Source organism: Helicoverpa armigera, chromosome 14 (assembly GCF_030705265.1).
Source record: "Helicoverpa armigera isolate CAAS_96S chromosome 14, ASM3070526v1, whole genome shotgun sequence".
In the NCBI taxonomy this organism is placed as follows: Eukaryota; Metazoa; Arthropoda; class Insecta; order Lepidoptera; family Noctuidae; genus Helicoverpa; species Helicoverpa armigera.
This window is the reverse complement of record NC_087133.1, coordinates 6,107,687-6,126,073: the sequence shown is the minus strand read 5'-3', so window position 1 is coordinate 6,126,073 and position 18,387 is coordinate 6,107,687. Positions and strand designations below refer to the sequence as shown.

The following is an 18,387-nucleotide window of genomic DNA, read 5'->3' as shown; positions in this document are numbered from 1 at the left end:
AACAAAGTTGGCGCCCATTGGCAATTTATTACCTTGTCTAGCAGTTGCTTCGACCATTTGCCAAACAGAGTTATTTACTGCTCCAAAAGAGGTCTCGATGTTCTCTTTTAGGCCATCCCTGAATATCGCATACAAGGCTGGGCAAAGTGCGTTCAGTGCGATTTTAGCGCAGGCCGGGGATTCCTTCGAGTCTCCTAAGAAAGCTAACTCTGCTTGATCCGTGGCGGACGAGAAATGCTGAATCAACATTTCAACAGCATCGGTCACGTTTGAGACTAAAGCTGAAATTAATAGTATTTATATTATGTTTGGATGTATACTTGAAAAAAAACAATATAAATCAATGATTTAGTTATTACAGTTTGAGCGTTATTGGTGGAATTACCTCTCTTTTGTGACACATCGATGATATCATATTTGCCTCTAGCATCATGGTGAATGGGGCTTCCAAATTCATCAGGGCTCACTTCAGCTTCCTCGCAAATTGGTATTTCTGCCAGATTCTTGCCCTAGAATGATATTCAGTAATCTGATACTTTGACAGCATGCATGAAAATAACACATTTCAATAAAAATTGATGTCACTAAATAATTAATGAGTGACAAGCGCAGGTAACGTGTTCAAGTTGCTAAGGAAAACATGTGTGCAAATTAAAATTCTTCAGCATAACATAATGCACATACTTAGCAGAAATAAATCCAATAATAAATAGAAAACCAAGGAGCAAATAAAATAGGAAAGATACTCACAGAAATTAACGGGCAATGATGTGTGTGAGCAGAAGTAGCATTAGCAAATGAAACGTTACCTGGTAAAGCCTTTGCGCTATCACAGCGGAAATGTTTGGCGAGTTAGGTGGCGTTGTTAGACTGACACCCTTTACGTCTTCCATAGGTTTTAATTGAGATGGTTGACCGTCGGTCTTGGGGACCTCAGATTTCTGCGCAAAACTCACAGACTTCTTACTGTTACAACTACTGCCGCTTGATTCTGTGGATCTTTGGTTCTCTTCCATAGATCGTTTCATCTGAAGAAATTTGGACACCTGGTTCCTTACCTTTTGAACTTGATTTTGATCCCATTCATCCATGTTTAGACAATTGAATCCACTGTGTTTCAAAAACTCTTCAAGTTGTTGCAAATCTGCACTGCTGATTAGTGCACCAGGAGGAGGGAATTCAGTATACTCCATTTTCTTTGTTCTCGGTTTAGGCAACGGTGGAGTATGTGGTCTATGAAACTTGAGTTCGTTAGATTTGCCTGATTCTAGACTACTTTCTGTTCCAACACCTTCATCTGGATAGTATTCGTTATAATCGGCATCTTTCTCGGCAGCATCGAGGAATTGTTGTGATAACCTTTTTGCAGCTAGATCATTATTCTTTCTATAGTCTACAGTTTGATTTTGGAGATAATAAGGTTCTTGTAATGATCGTCTCTTAGTTTTATGTTCCGTCGCAGCTGTCATGCAAACGACTGGATCTTGAATAAGATCATCCATTTCAAACATACTGTATCGTTTGGTATGTGCACTAGATTTGCGTGTTTTATCCATGGACTTGCGCAATATGCTCTTTGGTAATGGTGGCCTCGGCGGTGCTAATTCGCCTTGTTTCGGAATGCGATTTTGATCTGCTAACGACAATGATCGTTTTGGAATATTGGGGTTTATTCTTTGTCCATCATTATTTACACCGCTCGCCTCAGAGCTTGTGGCACTATCGTACCGATATACAAATAGAGGATTGAAATTTCCAGCAGGTGCGGGACTGTTTTGTGCGGAAGAATCTGTTAGCATTGTGGATGAACCACGATATCCTGAAGAAGGCTGAGTGGCTGTGCTTGAACTCGAAGATACTGCTGTAGTATTACCAGCTAGATTATTGCAATCACAACTCATCGGTCGATTTTTGGCTCTTGCAGCAGGCGAAGCATTGCAATACTTATCAGAACATTTTTGCGCTCCCTCTTTTTCCTTCATGTGTTGCATAAGTTCAGGCACTTCAGATAGTAGTTGCCTGCATTCCATTGGAAGTAAAAAGTTAAGAGAATCCCAATCCTTAATATGACCAACTCCTTTTTTCTTTAGCATTTCAAGATCATTGCATGAGAAGGGTCGTTTACCTTTTACCTGCAACCGATTCCTTTTGCTTTCACTTGATCTGGGTGTTATATTTATTTTCAAAGGATTTAAATAAATATTTGGTCGTCCGTTCAAGAAACTGATATCTGGCAGAGTATAGCTAGGATACAGGACAAATACAGGCTTCTCGCAATCACCCTCTTTTAGTTTCTCTAAAAACGATGGCTCGACAACCTTGAATAGTTCTCTTTGCGACATATTTGACAACTGCATGCTGGATGTTTGTATACTCTTATCTATAGTATCAGCTTCAAGGTGAGTTGACGTTGATTTATGGTCACATTGCTCACGCTGTAGAAGCTTATTCATTCTTGTGATCTGAGTTCCATCGGATTCAGAACAGCTTGAAATGCTAACGCTAGTGGCCGAAGATTGGGAAGAACATGATTTTCTATTACTTCTCATTCTCGAAGGACTGTTCATAACATTTAAATTAGTTCTCTTAAGATGTGGTTTGTTCACAGTGGCATAAAGATTGGTTTCACTATCACTCAACTTAGTGCCATCGCCTGTTTCCTCTTCTTCGATCAATACTTCATCATATACTCTGTTATTGAATGGATTCACTGATTGTATCTCCTCGTAGACGACTGATGATACCTCTTCTACTGCAGTGCTAGGTAATTCTATTTGAGGTCGCTCTGAGATTGCGGTTTTAGAATCGACTAGTCTTTGTTCGCCCATGGACTCTCCGCTTTCACCGCCAGAGCTTGAAGGCCAGCATTCCGATCTGTCCAGCTGATCCATGCTTACAATGCCATCGTTGCTCATGCTTTTTTGTTTCATAAATAACTTTACTAGGCTAAATGCTTGTTTTGGTTGACTCTTGTCAGATGAAGTTTGATTGTCAGTTGAAGAAGTGCTCATAGGTTCCGAATGTTGACTTCCCTGAGATGATCGCTGTTGTGAGACATCGTATACTTTCATGCACATAGGAGTGCCCATTAGTCTTTGATTCACGGTGAAAGAATCAACCTGAGAAAGAAATATATTGTTAGTATATAAATACACAGTAGGTAAATAGTGTGCTAGAAAGTTTCTTGGCAATAGTTTCTAATACATACCGTTGAATTACTCAGAGCAGCTGAATTTATGGAACTATTCATAAGTTTCCGCCTGTACAGATTTGGCAAACTTTGGCTTTTGATGACTGAATTGCTCATGTTGTCGTCTGTTGCATCAGTCGCATCATTTGAACCTTCATTGTTATTTCCAGAGGGATGCCTATAACATTGGATATTATGTTGTGAGAAATGAAAAAAGAAAAGAAAAATAACTGAGCATAACATAAATGATTGAAAGATATTTACCTCCTTAAGGGTGACTGACTGGTTTGTTTCTTAAGCTTACTCCAAGTAGTTAATCCTAAATCGCTCCTAGCCATAGACGTCGTTAATTTATTAGTTAATTTCTTACATCTCTCTAATAATTCTAAATTCCTGCGCGTTCTTTCATCGTTATCTAAAACTAAGGTTTCTTCCTCGCCCAATTTGTCTGAAAAAATATTGAGTGTATGAGTTGGCATGTTATCATGAGTAATTACAAGGCAGTGATTCAGTACCGGTGCGTATATTAGCGTCATTGTAAAGTGGGTAAACATTATATCATTATGGCGGTATGCCTGAATAGTTGGTGGAAAGGAAATCAATGTTGCGTACCATGTTTTTGATTGACGGCTGGTTCAACGCACTCACTGTCCTCAGAGTATGTGGTGAGACTGCCCTCGAAGGCGATGGTGTAGTTGTCCTTGTTGGCTTGGCAGGTGAGAATGAGGTCCTGCTCAGAGGGCAGCTCGCAGTCGAGACTGTCCACGCTGAAGTGAACGCCATGCGCACCCTCCTTTACGGGGGAGAACAGGAGTTCTGACTTGCATATCGACATTGTGTTGATCGAACCGACGGATTCTTCACCCTAGTGGAGAAAATTCATATTTTTATAACAATCCATCGTCACAGCGGTTAAGCACAATATTTATAAAGCTCCTTTTGTATTTTTTGATTGTGTATTGAGTTCATTTAGATTAACGTAACTTTTCATTCTACCTTAACATATCAATAATTTGTGTTTCCGTTTAACCGCTAAACCATAACTAACATTTTGGTGGAAGAGGAACATAATTTCCACCTTCAATAAGGAATCTATACGAAAGGCAATAAAACGAATACAATATACGGAACATTTATAAACGCTGAAAGCAACATGTTGCTCACTACAACATGTGAATGTTCTCAGAAGATTTCGAAACTGTAACGCGTGGTAGTTGGAACATAAACATTTGCGTGTAGTTATAACGGACGCGGATGCAAGTCGCTTCTAAAAATAATGGGCTGCAGTTACTTACAGGTACAATGTCCATTATCCAATAACCTATAGCGTTGTATAGCTTTATACCGATGCTATTCGGTTTATCTAACCGGGATATTTATAATCAAAGTGTGGCAGTGATTAAAAAGCTTATCTCAAAAAGGGCGGAATTTTAGGACAACATCGTCTGTAAAAATACTCATTTGGAAACTTGTTGCTTTATAAAAACTTTTATGATGATGTTTATGTATAATCTGATATAATATACTAATTGGGCTCATTAGGGTAAAAAGTAAATAATAAATATTTGTGTACCTACTTCTAGGAATTTTAAACATTTAGGTAGTGTTTTCGACGAAACACATGATTTTCGATTAACAATGCTAATTGTAATGTAGGTAGGTAATGTAAGGATTCTATACTCGCAAAATTTTCCGCGAAATTATGCAGAGTACCGTGTTTTCCTTGTATCATAATTTATTACAATAGAGGAATATTTACTGTGGCTATAGCTGTAGTTTTTCCTTAGCTGAATCAATCATTTAACTCCAGTTTTACGTCAACAAAAGTACAGACAAGCATATTTTTTTCCGTAGCAGCTATGTTTGTTAGTGTCAGTTTCAAAAGTGCGATCGAATCTTCAGATTTCGAAATTCAAAAACAGTGTGGTTATTCTCCCCATTACTTTTTCATGACACGCCCTACACATCTGTGGTACAGTCAGAGTCAAACGGGACGTTTAAAGTGACAAACAACATGGCTGCCAGTGCGAGCGTTATCATCAATTTAATTCCTTTTCCTGCTACAAATGAGGTCACAAATCAAACAACCACTCACAACAATGATATTGTTTTACATGTATGTTCTATTATAATTATTGAGTAAGTACCGCTTAATGATTACTCTTCTATAATTAATGAGGGTAGTTTGATAAGAATATAATAAAGTGGTCAGTAAAATATGTATAGAACGTTCCATTAGACAAGTATTGTATGACTTAAGAACTGTTTATTGATAAAGATGAGTAATAAACTATTAAAAGAAAGTGGTGATGTAATTTATAGTGTTGATAAAGTCAATAGTGTTATTGCAGAGTATGAAAGTACCTACAGGTTTATAATAAGAATGAGAAGAAATAGTATGGCGGTCGTTTGAATAATAAAAAGAACACCTATTAATAAATGCCTTAGAAGCTTATCCCTTCTAGGTGGTCCAGCTTACATGCCACAGAAGGCTCATTATGACATCTTATATGATAAACTTACTGAATAGTATCCATTGTAAGAATCCCAATCATACTCCGTCACACCCATTTTTAACAACGCTTGTTCTATTCCCACTGTCTCTAATAGAACGGGATCACTACACTATTAAATCATTCACCATCTACTTGTTCCAAACTGTCACTGCCATCATGCTCAGCACACACTATCAAAATATATGAGTCCACAATGTCCACTGTAACACGTTATCTATCGCAAACACAATTATCTATAAGGTTCTCTGAACTATCACATTTATTGGTAAAGCAACATGTGATCGAATTCATTTCAATAAAGTGCACAGCACAGCTCTCCCGAGAGCCCTGGGCGCGACTGGGGCAGCGGGAATATTAATTTTAATATTAGACACAACATGCGCTTCTCAAACTTTCAACAACAAACGCAACGTAAACGCGCGTGCTGCTCACTCAGAGCTCAGTATGCCACTGTTATCAAAGCGCAGCACACGCTAAAATAAGATTAATGGGGGCAACAGATGCTCATTAGCCGAATGGTAATTATTGATTAACAAGTTACAATTAGTAACACTTCAAGGTTTGAAGTACTACAGGAACAATTATTTTATTTAATAGGCCCTTGTGAATTGGTAAGTTACAAAATCAGCGTGGTTGTGTACGCTATGAACAGTTTGAGAACGGCTGTCCTAGTGGATAGACTTCATTGGCAACTCACACACATGGTGGCAGTGTGTACAGGGCCACACATAAGGATGATTAAATATAGCGCACACACACAGATGTAGTTGACGAGGGAAAGACTATGACTGGGGGAATAACGAGCGTGGTTAAACTGATTGACGCAATTCAGCGTGTAGTTAGTGTTAAAATATAGATGTGTGAGTTGAATCACGCACACAATGATAGTGGTCTTATTTCGTCTTTACTACTAGCACATCCCGTGGGACCAACGCACTTCACACTATAAGGAACACTAGTTGTGAATGCTAGCCAAGCGTCTGGGCTTTTCAACTATTGTTATGATGAGTACGTACTCCAGGGAGTTAGTAACTGTTAATTGGTCAACACGGAAACGTGATGGTTTGTGGTAATGGAGTATTAGCCTCTTAATGAAAGCCCTAATTATTTATGTACCTCTTTTATTCTCAAAATATGTAATTTATGAATAATCTAATATTTGTCAGCCCATTAGGTAGTTTTATAACAAAATTCATATGCAATGATCCTTTGCTATACATTTCTACTACTAGGTACATTTATTCTAGACAATCATTTGCTAAATTCAATATATTTATATTCCAATTAATTATCAAAATGTATGTAATTGTACGGAACTAGAATATTATTTTTTGGATTTTTATCTAATAACAATCAGAAAAGCTCATGGTATTGAGCGACATCTGTTATGATCTAAGTGTAGTTTGCCTAGTGGAATGTCAAATAGAACACTAGATGGCGCTGTCGCTGCCGGCCAAAAGTACAACACATAGTAAAATTGTAGCCTGCAGTGTAGTAATTGTGCTTTAAGAAATAAATAAATTGTAAGTGCTTAGCATGAGTGACCACGATGAGATGAAATAAATGTAGTAATTAATTTGGAAATGTATGCATGAATAATAAAAAAATAGAACACTGAACAGCAATGCGAGGCGAACCTGGAAACTACTGTCGGCACTGACACTGCTGTCGAATCGAAATCTTTCCATGAGAGAGCTAGAGATGCTCGCGAACATCTCGCCTCGGGGGTTACTCTGCAATACACCATAACACATCATCCATAAAGAAAGTAAGGGTAGTGATACTGAAAAAATAAACATACATAAAATAAACAAAGATATAGGAGAAAATAATACATAAATAAATGAAGTATTAGTAATAAAGACCAAAAACCCATGAAGTGTATAATTTTGGATCATGCAAATTACAAGGAAGAATAAAATAATTATGATTTTGATAACAGCTTAAGACGTTAATTTCGAAGTATTTTTAGTATTTGAAATATTGGCTTATATAGCTATAATAATAGATATTTCTATTGCTAATGTTACTTTTTGGAGGGAGGCGTATAATTGCTGCCTGCATGTAACAACCATTGCATGAATGTTAATGGTCGATTTCAACGCCATAACTTCCGTCTCCGTAAATACACAATAAGTTTCACGATCTTTGATTGCTTCTGAGGCTTGCAAAATTGCTACGACGATAATATCGAGTACCGGCGACATTGCTCTTGTGGCATATTTCAGATCTCCAAACAAGGTTTTTACGATGATATTAAATAAAATCAACATAGCAGCGCTTGCCGGAACTGTAGAATAAACACCTGGTGCAATTATATCTACATACACGTATACAAATGATCCACAAGGCAAGATTCAAGATACTTGAGTTCAGTAATGTATTCTGTTATCTAGAGTAGCCTCTTCGAAGTCTAGAGAGACCGTTTAATATTTGTTGTTAATGAATTCATTTTCTTTATCTGGGTTAGCGTTTAAACAATTTGTCTACAGACTTGTAATGATGTCATCAACTGCGAATTAATCATTTTTATTGGCTCTTCAATCACAAATATGTGCACATAAGGTATGCATACTTGAATTGAATGATAACATCATTTTATTTAATTTAAAAATGTAAATACGACAATAAAAATAAACTTTATTCGTTATGTTCACGTCTTGTGACTTGTCCTTTTATGACTTTATCATTGCAACACAGCAAGTTAATTCACAGCTGCTTTCAAAACCGCAGTAAGTTCATTTCGAGACAATTTTCGTTTTACGTTTTGCGGCTTAAGATTATGTTAACTGCCTACTAAAATACTTGATCTGCACAATTATGCAATGTGCCTTGATCTTTGTGCGTACAATGCACTGCTTGAAATAATATTAAGAAACATTAAGACAGGGCAGGTGGTAGGTGCCTACCATTATAATTATCACCACGTTTCAGTTTTGCAGACACTGGTAGACATACTTGGGCAAATAAGAAGAATATAGGTAATTGCAGCATATTATTTTAATACTATAAATGCTGTGGAGATATAAATGGGATTTATTAAGGTGCACTAACAGACATGTGGCTTAACTCTTAGCTTTCCATCAACGCCTTTCCTTTTTCTGAGCGAAGAGTGCTGACACTAGGGTTTATTACTGGCTAATGAGTATTATTTTAGTCATCAGGCACCATGTTCTCGTTAAATTGAATCTTAGGTTCATTTTAACTACCTACATTTAATATAACTATATTTTTGCGGATAAGGGTAATATGATTTTATGCTTATTCAATTACGATTATTATTTATTATTTATTAGCTATAAAATAATTTTGGTAGGTTTGACATCGAAAATTATAATTTAGGTATCAGATTTTTCCTATCCAACTGGTTATATTACAATGCTTCCGTGGCCTGCAATCATATCGCAAAGATTAACCCAGAACGAATATTTAATCTTTATCGACATTGCAAGGTCGTAGCCGGCCACGAATAAGACAAGCAGGTTATTGATTAAATGCAATTTGATGATTCATCTGATGAACTTTGTAAGAAATTGAGATAATCTCGAATAATCCTGCACTGTAGTCGCAAAAATATATAATTTTCTACAACGTTGCTCAACTGGCTAATAAGTTTACGGACGGGAGTACCACTTATAGTTTGCACAACCTAATGGATAAGCAATATAGTTACGCCTGGAATATTAATAAGGCGCACCATCCTACCATCAATGTCATAAATTGCCTCATATTATGTTAATAAGTACATGGAGTATGTTCATAAAATCTTATCTACTTAAACTTCTATTTTTAATAATAAATCCCTCGTCCGAGCGATACATTTTATCGGAGAAATTAACTTTGCATCATTTCAGGGAGGACTAAGATTTTAACAATATGGGAGGGCTAAGATTTTAACAAAAGGTGATGAACTTTTAACGTGGGTCAGATTAGGTTCTAATATGTTACAACTGAATTGTTCACTATTCCACGTGTTAATAGTTTTTATCAAAGTTCCTTCAGCTAGTTACACTACATAAAACTAAACTTCTATTGAACTGACAGCGATTTTATCAGCTTTCCATTTTCAAATGAACAGCGGGATTTTGCACGAAATGGATGACCATCCATTATCGGGCCAACCGTGGCTTGCTAAATATCGATCAGTCGACCCGTACGCCGGAACTATGACCCTCTTTTTGCACAATTGTTATAAAGAAGAATCTTTTGGACTTTTAGTACTAGTTTGGCATTTATTTAGTGGTTTATCTTTTATCTACCTACTTGTGTAACAATTTCGATTTCTAATAGAGTCCTAATGACATGACTCGAGTGTACTCACATCATGCGTCCTGTCGTCAATGATGGTGTCGTGTGGCAAGTTGGCGGTCATCAACAGTGCGTGTATGTCTTCAGTCCTAAAACTCTCCATGTCAGCCTCAGCGAGGTTCGCGTCAAGGTCCCGCGCAATGTCGTTGTAGCGGGACGTGAATTCGAATCGTGATGTTAGGTCGCTTATGCCTTTGTAGGAGGCAGACACGGAGGACAGCACTGAGGTGTGGTGGCAGGAGCCGTCTCGAAAAATTGGGCTGAAACACAAAAAACATTGATTACAATACTTGTCAATTTAATCTAGCAATATTGACAATCAATTTTACGAATATTTCGATTATAATACTTGTCAATTCAATCCAGCAATATTTAGAATTAATTTTCTGTGTTGAATATTCGTTAGAGAGCTATTGTAAACTAACTTTAATTAATAAATCCAGTTTCGGTTGAAAGCGTTAACGGATTAGACCCATTTCAGTAACCCAAATCGGATTGTTTGTTGGTATTCCCGAAGATTAGAGTTACCTGGCTGGCAGTAATGAATTGGGTCAATCCATTGTTTCATTCGTTACAAGAGAAACGTAGAAAGACATTTCAAAAGCTGATATAAAAATACAAAGCACAAAAAATAATGGACTGTTTTCCAAAGTTTACAAACTTGGAAATGTCACGGAATTGTTGTTTATTTGCTTCAATATAGTAGTTAGCGAACAAGCTTTACTGGGAATTCTGAGGTAGTTTATACTTTACCACGAACTATTTGGCGAATAATATCTTATTTCGGGGAATGCAACCTAGCTATGTAAGTTTATCGAAATATGATCTAGAGCTTAGTTTTTGTATATTGAGCTGACAGTAAAATAAATAAATATAGGCTACTTTTTATCCGAATGCGGTAGTTGTAGTAGTTCTTTAGAGAAAAGGAAGAAAGATTAGGGAAACTTTTGATCATGATTAGTTACAAATAACCCATAGATATTAGAAGGAAGAAGGGCATTAGAAAAGTACTTAATATATTTATATTATGTATAATACTAAAAACAAGGTACTCACTTATAGTCGAGGAACCAGAGGTACCCGGAGTTATCGCAGTGCGCGTCGATGTCATCGTGCGAGTGCTGGCTCCCGGTGAGGCTGGTGTTGCTGTTGCAGTCCTCGTCGGCGCCTGCCACCCCGGGGCTCGCCGCCTTCAGCCCCAGCCGTGGCGGTGGCCCTGGAATACGCAGAAGAAGACCATGTTAGATATACGTATAAGAGGATAGTGCAAGATCAGGAACAGTTCTTTAGATTAGAACATGCTTTAAAGTCTTTTTGCCATCCACTGATGATGATGTCTAAGGACATAATTATCTATTGTCTGTTATATTACTCAAGCGTTATTTCATGTCTGTTAACTTTTTTAAATGTAACATAGATTGATTATGAAGTCATTTTCAGTTTGACCCTATTGATATAGACGTAGATACATACGTAGGAAATAACGATGTTTGACAGGAAATAACGAAACAGATGACGTCCGATGTGCAATCATTCCTAGTAAAATCATTACTTGTGACTGTGATATTTTATGATTATTGTATCCATCTATAAGTTAACTTTATGTTACGATAAATAAGATGAATATATACAGTTCATTTTTTCTGACACTACAACTGTAAAGATTCCTACTCCATGAAAAGAAATCCTCATAATTCTGTCAAAACAAACCGTTTTAAACAACAACGTTTGTATAAAACGGCTTTACCTAATAACTATAAAAACAATCGCCCCATGGCGCCACATTAGACCGTCACGAGCAAGGTATTGGAATACTAAAATGTAGTGGTAAAGGTTGTTTATCGAGCGGAGAGGGGCGTGGGTGGCCGGGCTGGCTGGACAACATGCCTTCTAGGGAATGTCGATGTGCATCCAAGCTATAAGGAAAACTGCGTAACACGCTGCTTTACTTAGCAGTCTTTACTTCCAGTCAAGGTAATAAGGTATAATAGGTTTCTCTTAGTAATTGATCCAATGTGATCAGGTATCGGGGTCAATAATCGTCACGCGGTGTAATGCAAGCGAGGCTGTGAACTGCGTGAGGCCGGTTAGGAGTCTGTGACGCAAGTGCTTACTGACTCATCAGTGATACATTGCTAAGAAGCGGCTATGACTGGCCGAGCTATTGTTTTTGTAACTAAACATGTTATGTTAATTCCAACTTATTGCTACAGTTTCTATAGCGAATTGATTGATTCACTGTGTTTTAATAAGAACTGTATAATTATGTAGAGCATATTGACTCGAGGAATCGCGAAATATTTTGCTATCATATAAATTCTCTCGTAGTTTTAAGATAATATGTTTGATATTTGGTGTATACGCTAGCCTACAGGCTTCGTGGGTGTTATAATATGGTCAGTCGTCAAACAGTCGCGTCGTTTAAATTACACTGTCACGTGGGTACAATAGCGTCTCGCCTTTACGACATAGATGAATTGATGTAATGGTCTAACTTCGATCACACAGACGACTCACCAAATATAGAAAAGTATTCCAGAGCTATAGGTATGGCTTCATTGCATTTGCCTCGGGCAGACGACGCCAGTGGGCGGACGCACTGCATTACTTCATTCTCGCAATTTATGGGCTCAAATGAAAGGAATCTTTGCTATGCGTTATAGTATTCTAAACTAAAATCTGTTTTCACTTCCTATTTCATCCACATACGAAGACGATCGCCTGAATATTTGAAGCAGAGTTATTTATCGCTGAGAAAACAAAACATGCTTCGGCTTTCCGACTTTTATTTATGTTGTGAAGAATACCAGAAAGGAACAAGGAGTAAATTCTCACACATTAAAAAGTTCATTTAAATTAACGGTTTACGCAGTAATTAATCGGAATGTGTTAGAGGTTTCCCAATTTCGAGGAACGCGTGCCGGAGAAAGCCATTTACTTAGCCGTTGTTTTGATAATACAACTCCCAAATAGCGGCGCAGTGCCAAAGAGAATTTTCCCTGCTGCGGCTGTATTATCGGAACTGTGCTTGTTATATTTAGCAATGAGGCGTATCAACGCGAAAAAATCTCGCAATTTTGTGTTAACCGTGTTTATTATTTTATGTTTACAGCTATTCGTGTCGCGGACGCTGGTGGCATGTCTGAGCCGCTACATTTTACTTCGCTCTGGATGCAAGTGTCATTTTTCAAGAGGGATTTAAGTCACAAGCTAGTACGCAGCTAATCCGTTTATGATTAATGCGACGGAAGTCATGCTTTAAGCTTAGAGGTGTATTTTCATAATCTGTTCGTGGTACTTAAATAAAATTCAAGTTGACGCGTCACGTGTCGCACAAAACAAAAGAACATAAAATCATTCAACGCTTCAACAATTGAACAACCGTGTGAAAAGTTGCACTTTGCACAGCTAAATAATTAAGCAGTTAATTATTTCTAATGGTATCGGTGAATTAAGAGTTAATTGCATTTTCACAATTGACAATTCAGGTTTTGCATCATCCGAGAAACAATGAGAAGTACCCGTGAGATCGCCAGCCGAACTGGCCGTGAGCGACTGATGGAGGTCGACTGGCACCTACCACGATACACTGAAACATTTCAGTGAGTGAACACGTTACACTTGGATGACATCGATTCGTGGTAGGGGCGTTTGCTTCTCAACGCACGACGGACGGATGGCGGCTATTGCATTCATTTAGTAATTAAGCTATTGCGATACTGCTGCTACAAGTATGTAGTCGTATTGAAAGTCTGCTAACAGTTTTATAGACACACGATGTATGCCCCAGAAAAATAGTTATAAATAAATGACACAACGGTTTTTACATTTCGTGCCACCACAATTGGAATTTGTTCAAATAACTTTTTGATAGATTAATTCACTCTCTCTTTGAATGCTTTTGTGACAAGGTTGTAATTTATTCGTTCATGATTGAGGACATACGTGGACAACACGAGTGTTTGGATATCCAAAACTGATCCGCCTGAGGCTTTTCGGAAAGGTAGACGTGTGACCTGACCTCGTCTACTGAAATAGTGAAAAGCTAAGCGTGAGAATGGTAACACAGTGCCTAACCTTTCACCTCCTTGGAGTCCACATCCTTATACGGCAAGCGACGACACGCTGGCGCTCCGAGACCACACAGAAACATTCACTATACAAACCGCGGCCATGTTCCAAGAAAATACGTCGTGGGCGAACACAAACAATAAGGGTAAGACCGTAAGACGATTGTAAAAGTGCTGAACATTGTACATTGCTGAATCTAGGACGCGCATTATTGGCTACGTACCTACCGAGAAAAGTGATAATGTTTGCGCATAGCAGTAACTGCGCCTAAATTGTTTGGTGTTAAATGTCGATGTCGTTTATGTTTGGTACTTAGTAATTTGGTATGCAAATGATGCAGTAGGTGGGTACTATGATTTGTGTTGGAATTTTTATTTTTTAGCTAGCGTTTTCGTACTTCCTTATTACAACACCTGTAGTTTCATGAGAACTTCTATCGTCAGATATTAGGTACCTATACCAACAGTACTTGATGATGAATTCTGTTTAGGTTTACAGACGGCCTAATCTACTTCTCTCCAATCAATAAAACATCTTGTACGGTGCAACCGCACATTCCGCACATCAGCATTTTACGCCACTTACATTTTAATTCATAATATATGTTCAGTTCGCGTTGAGCTACCAAGTTGGTCAAGCGTTCTCGTTACAGCCAACAAGGGCTGCGTCACTCATTTCATTCACTCATAGTCCATTAAGCTCATCTTTACCTTTAGTACGTTTCGGTTAATACAGTAGTGTTCAGTACTTAACAATCTTTTATTCCTTTCCACCATCATCTAAAGTATTGTAGGGTCCAGCAAGGGATCATACATATTTATGGTCCTTCGGTTGTGAACATTGCACGCTGCATAGTCCATATCGCGCGCGTGGACAGTGCAGCGGTTAGCTAACCAGTGACTCAAAACTTGTGTGAATTGTGTTGAGTGACTACAAAACTTTGGGACTAACAAGTGACCCAGGGTCATCAAGGACCCGCGAACTATAAGGAGTTCAGTGCAACAGACTCGAGACTAACAGGTGTCTCAAGAAGCGCTTCATCATCAAAATCTGAGGCTAACAGGTGTCTCAGCGGATCACCAAGGATTCGTAAGCAGTTATCAAAACAGTCAAGTAAGATCTTTCCATTTATTTCTTACTATAATTAAATCCTCGTCATGGAGGCCTTACATGCAAATCAGGACGAACTTTACACAGCCATCCTAAAGTTGGCTACAAATATCAAAAAAGACTCAGCGGATCGTAAGACTGCTGACTATTTCAAGCGACGTTTAGATACTTTAAATCAATATTGGTCTGATTACCAGTACCATCACGAACGTCTTCTCATGGAAGAAAGTAAGACTCATCCCTATTTCATTGGCCGTAAATACGAAAAAACAAAAGAGCTATATATCTCGACTAAGGAACTTATCAATCAACAATATCAAGTTTTGTTGATGAAGATGAAAGAAACTCAACAAGGAGATTCTACACAGGAAGAACAGGGTCCTGCATGGTCTGAGCAAGAAGATCCGGTGGGACAACAATCGCCGCCTGTCGAGACATGCTCCAGAGGTTCATCTAGCAAGCTTGATGAACTATTGAAGAAACAAGCAAGCAACTTCAGGGCGCTGCAGCGCACTGTGGCAGGGATAAATTTGGATTTTATGTCCGAAAAGTGGGAGTTGAAAGATGCCTTGCGTATTCTACAGTCTCGATGGTCTATTATAGATTCCTTACATTGGGAACTAGACAGCGAATTAGAGGGTACGAATCAAGAATATGAGGTGTCTTATACGAAGCAAGAAACTATTTACAATGAATTAAAAAATGCAATTAATAGAAAACTAGGGTCAGTAGTTCACAAAGAGAATTGGACGCCAAAATCGACATCCCGTTCTTCAGTGGCAATTATCAAAATTGGGTGTCTTTCAAGGACTTGTTTACTGAAGCTATCCACAGTAACATCTCCTTATCAAACGCCCACAAGATGCAGTTTCTTAAAAGCAAGGTGCGAGGAGAAGCTGAACGTTTGATACAGCATTTACAAATCAGTTCTGACAATTACAATGTCTGCTGGGAGATATTGAACAATAGGTACAACAACAAATGGTTGATTTTTACATCTCATCTAGATCTCGTACTGAATCTTCCAGTAGTTCAACAAGCAAATGTTTTCAGATCAAGAAAATTCACGATACCACTCTAGAGTGTTTAAACTCAATAAGGAACCTAGGCGTTAACATAGACAGCTGGGATCCATTCATCGTGCGTATTTTATTGCTGAAATTGGATGCGGACACGCATGATCATTATTTGGAATCTCTGAAGAAACCCAGAGATCTACCAAAATTGACGGAGTTTCTAAGCTTCTTAGAGAGCAGATTCACCGCATTGGAATCTTCACGCAAGAAAAACGAAAATTCCAAACCATCAACAAGCAAGCAAAATAAAACATCGTCATCATTCTTCAAGAATAAATATTCAGCAAGTAAGACTTCGGTAAATAATATCGAATTAACATGTCCATTATGCAAAGAGTCACATGGAATATACTATTGTAATAAGTTTTTAACTATGACGCCAAGTTCGAAGCGACAAGCTATAACACGATTACGTCTGTGCAAAATTGTCTTTATTCGCATGGGGATAAGGAATGTACGTCCGAAAACGGTGCCGCGAATGTAGCGGTAGACATAATACACTTTACATGAAGCGTTCAACAATAAGTCTTCATGTAACACAATTACTGAGAATAAAACACCAGTGGTCCTTGCAACGCAAAATCAAGAATCTCAAGAAAATCACGTTGCGCAACAAGGCAATAACATGATCGAAACATTATTAGCAACCGCAATGATCAAAGTTCAAGCAAGTGACGGATCATACCACAAAATGCGTGCGCTAATAGATCAAGGCTCTCAAGCCTCTCTTATCACAGCGAGAGCGACACAACAGCTAGCTTTATCAAGAAAGTATTGCAAGGCCGTCATCTGCGGGATAGGAGAAAAGGAGAGCAGTAGCAAGGGCGTTACGAACATAACATGTTGTTCGCATTTCAATGACTTTACATTTAAAACAGATGTAGTAATCATGGACACGCTGATTAATCAGTTACCAAGATGTACATTTACCAAGCCAACATGGGCACATCTAGCTGGCGTGCAACTAGCCGATCCAGAATACAATGTCAGCCGTCCTATCGACATCTTATTGGGAGCCGATGTGTATTCCCATATCATTTTAGAGGGCATTATCAGGGTGGATCTATCATTACCGGTCGCGCAACAGACACGACTGGGATGGATCTTATGCGGAAACTTAAACACTTTTCATTGTAGCGTAGTCCTGAATCAAGTGGACGAAGTACAAAGATTTTGGGAGATTGAAGACATCTCGGAATCATCCAATTTATCTGCAGAAGATCTACAATGCATTGAGTATTACAAGAAAACCACAAGAAGGCATGATAATGGCATGTATGAAGTAAGATTGCCTTTTCAAGAAAACTTTGAGGTACAGTTGGGATTGTCTAAAATAAAGCAATGGCGCAATTTCAACAGTTGGAAAGGAAATTTCACAATAATGAAGAATTAGCAAAACAATATAAATTATTTATTCAAGAATATAAAACGTTAGGACATATGATACCGGCGTCCGGTAACATGCAACCGGATTATTATTTACCGCACCATTGTGTATTGCGAAACGATTCCACTACGACAGCACTTCGCGTAGTTTTCAACGCTTCATCAAAAACAACAACAGGAACTAGCTTAAATGACGTCATGTTAAAAGGCCCAAATCTACAGCAAGATCTCCAATCTTTACTATTAAGGTGGAGACAATATCGCGTTGCTTTTACGGCAGATATCGAAAAAATGTTCCGTTTTATTTGGCTAAATGAACAGGATCAAAAATTCCAAAAAATCATATGGAGGGATACTACTGACATGCGTCATCAGGTATACCAACTATGCACGGTTACATACGGCACCAAGGCCGCACCATTTTAGCTATGATGACTTTAAAACAACTGGCTGAAGATGAGAGACAAAATTTCGACAGTGTTGCAATCAAGGCCTTGGAGCAGTCATTCTACATGGATGACGTCCTTCATGGGTCGCATTCTGTCGAGTTAGCAGTAAAACTAAAGCAAGATTTAATCACATTGCTAAAATCAGGGGGGTTTAATTTAAGAAAGTGGTCGTCCAACGTATCAGTCTTACAAGACGATGCAATCAGTGCGAATAGAGAGCAAGAAAATTTCGATTTTAAGGAAATGGAGACATCAAAAACATTGGGATTACGTTGGAATTC

At 38.2% G+C, this 18,387-nt stretch overlaps 1 protein-coding gene across 12 annotated transcripts in view; it reads right to left on the bottom strand.

Annotated features, from left to right (window-relative positions):
• The window catches only part of LOC110379604 (uncharacterized), a 73,069-nt gene that overhangs the window by 8,204 nt on the left and 46,478 nt on the right, over positions 1 to 18,387 (bottom strand). For 9 of the 12 annotated variants that reach the window (XM_064037808.1, XM_064037806.1, XM_064037807.1 and 6 more), the window contains 9 exons: positions 11,071 to 11,230; positions 10,028 to 10,274; positions 7,344 to 7,439; positions 3,803 to 4,055; positions 3,455 to 3,638; positions 3,209 to 3,368; positions 810 to 3,119; positions 386 to 509; positions 33 to 281 (listed from right to left, as the gene is read on the bottom strand). In XM_064037808.1, coding sequence (XP_063893878.1) covers positions 33 to 281; positions 386 to 509; positions 810 to 3,119; positions 3,209 to 3,368; positions 3,455 to 3,638; positions 3,803 to 4,055; positions 7,344 to 7,439; positions 10,028 to 10,274; positions 11,071 to 11,230 — 3,783 coding nt within the window. Of the gene's footprint in view, positions 1 to 32; positions 282 to 385; positions 510 to 809; positions 3,120 to 3,208; positions 3,369 to 3,454; positions 3,639 to 3,802; positions 4,056 to 5,713; positions 6,156 to 7,343; positions 7,440 to 10,027; positions 10,275 to 11,070; positions 11,231 to 18,387 lie in introns of those variants that run through there. The other 3 variants (XM_064037809.1, XM_064037802.1, XM_064037811.1) reach the window with 3 other exon arrangements.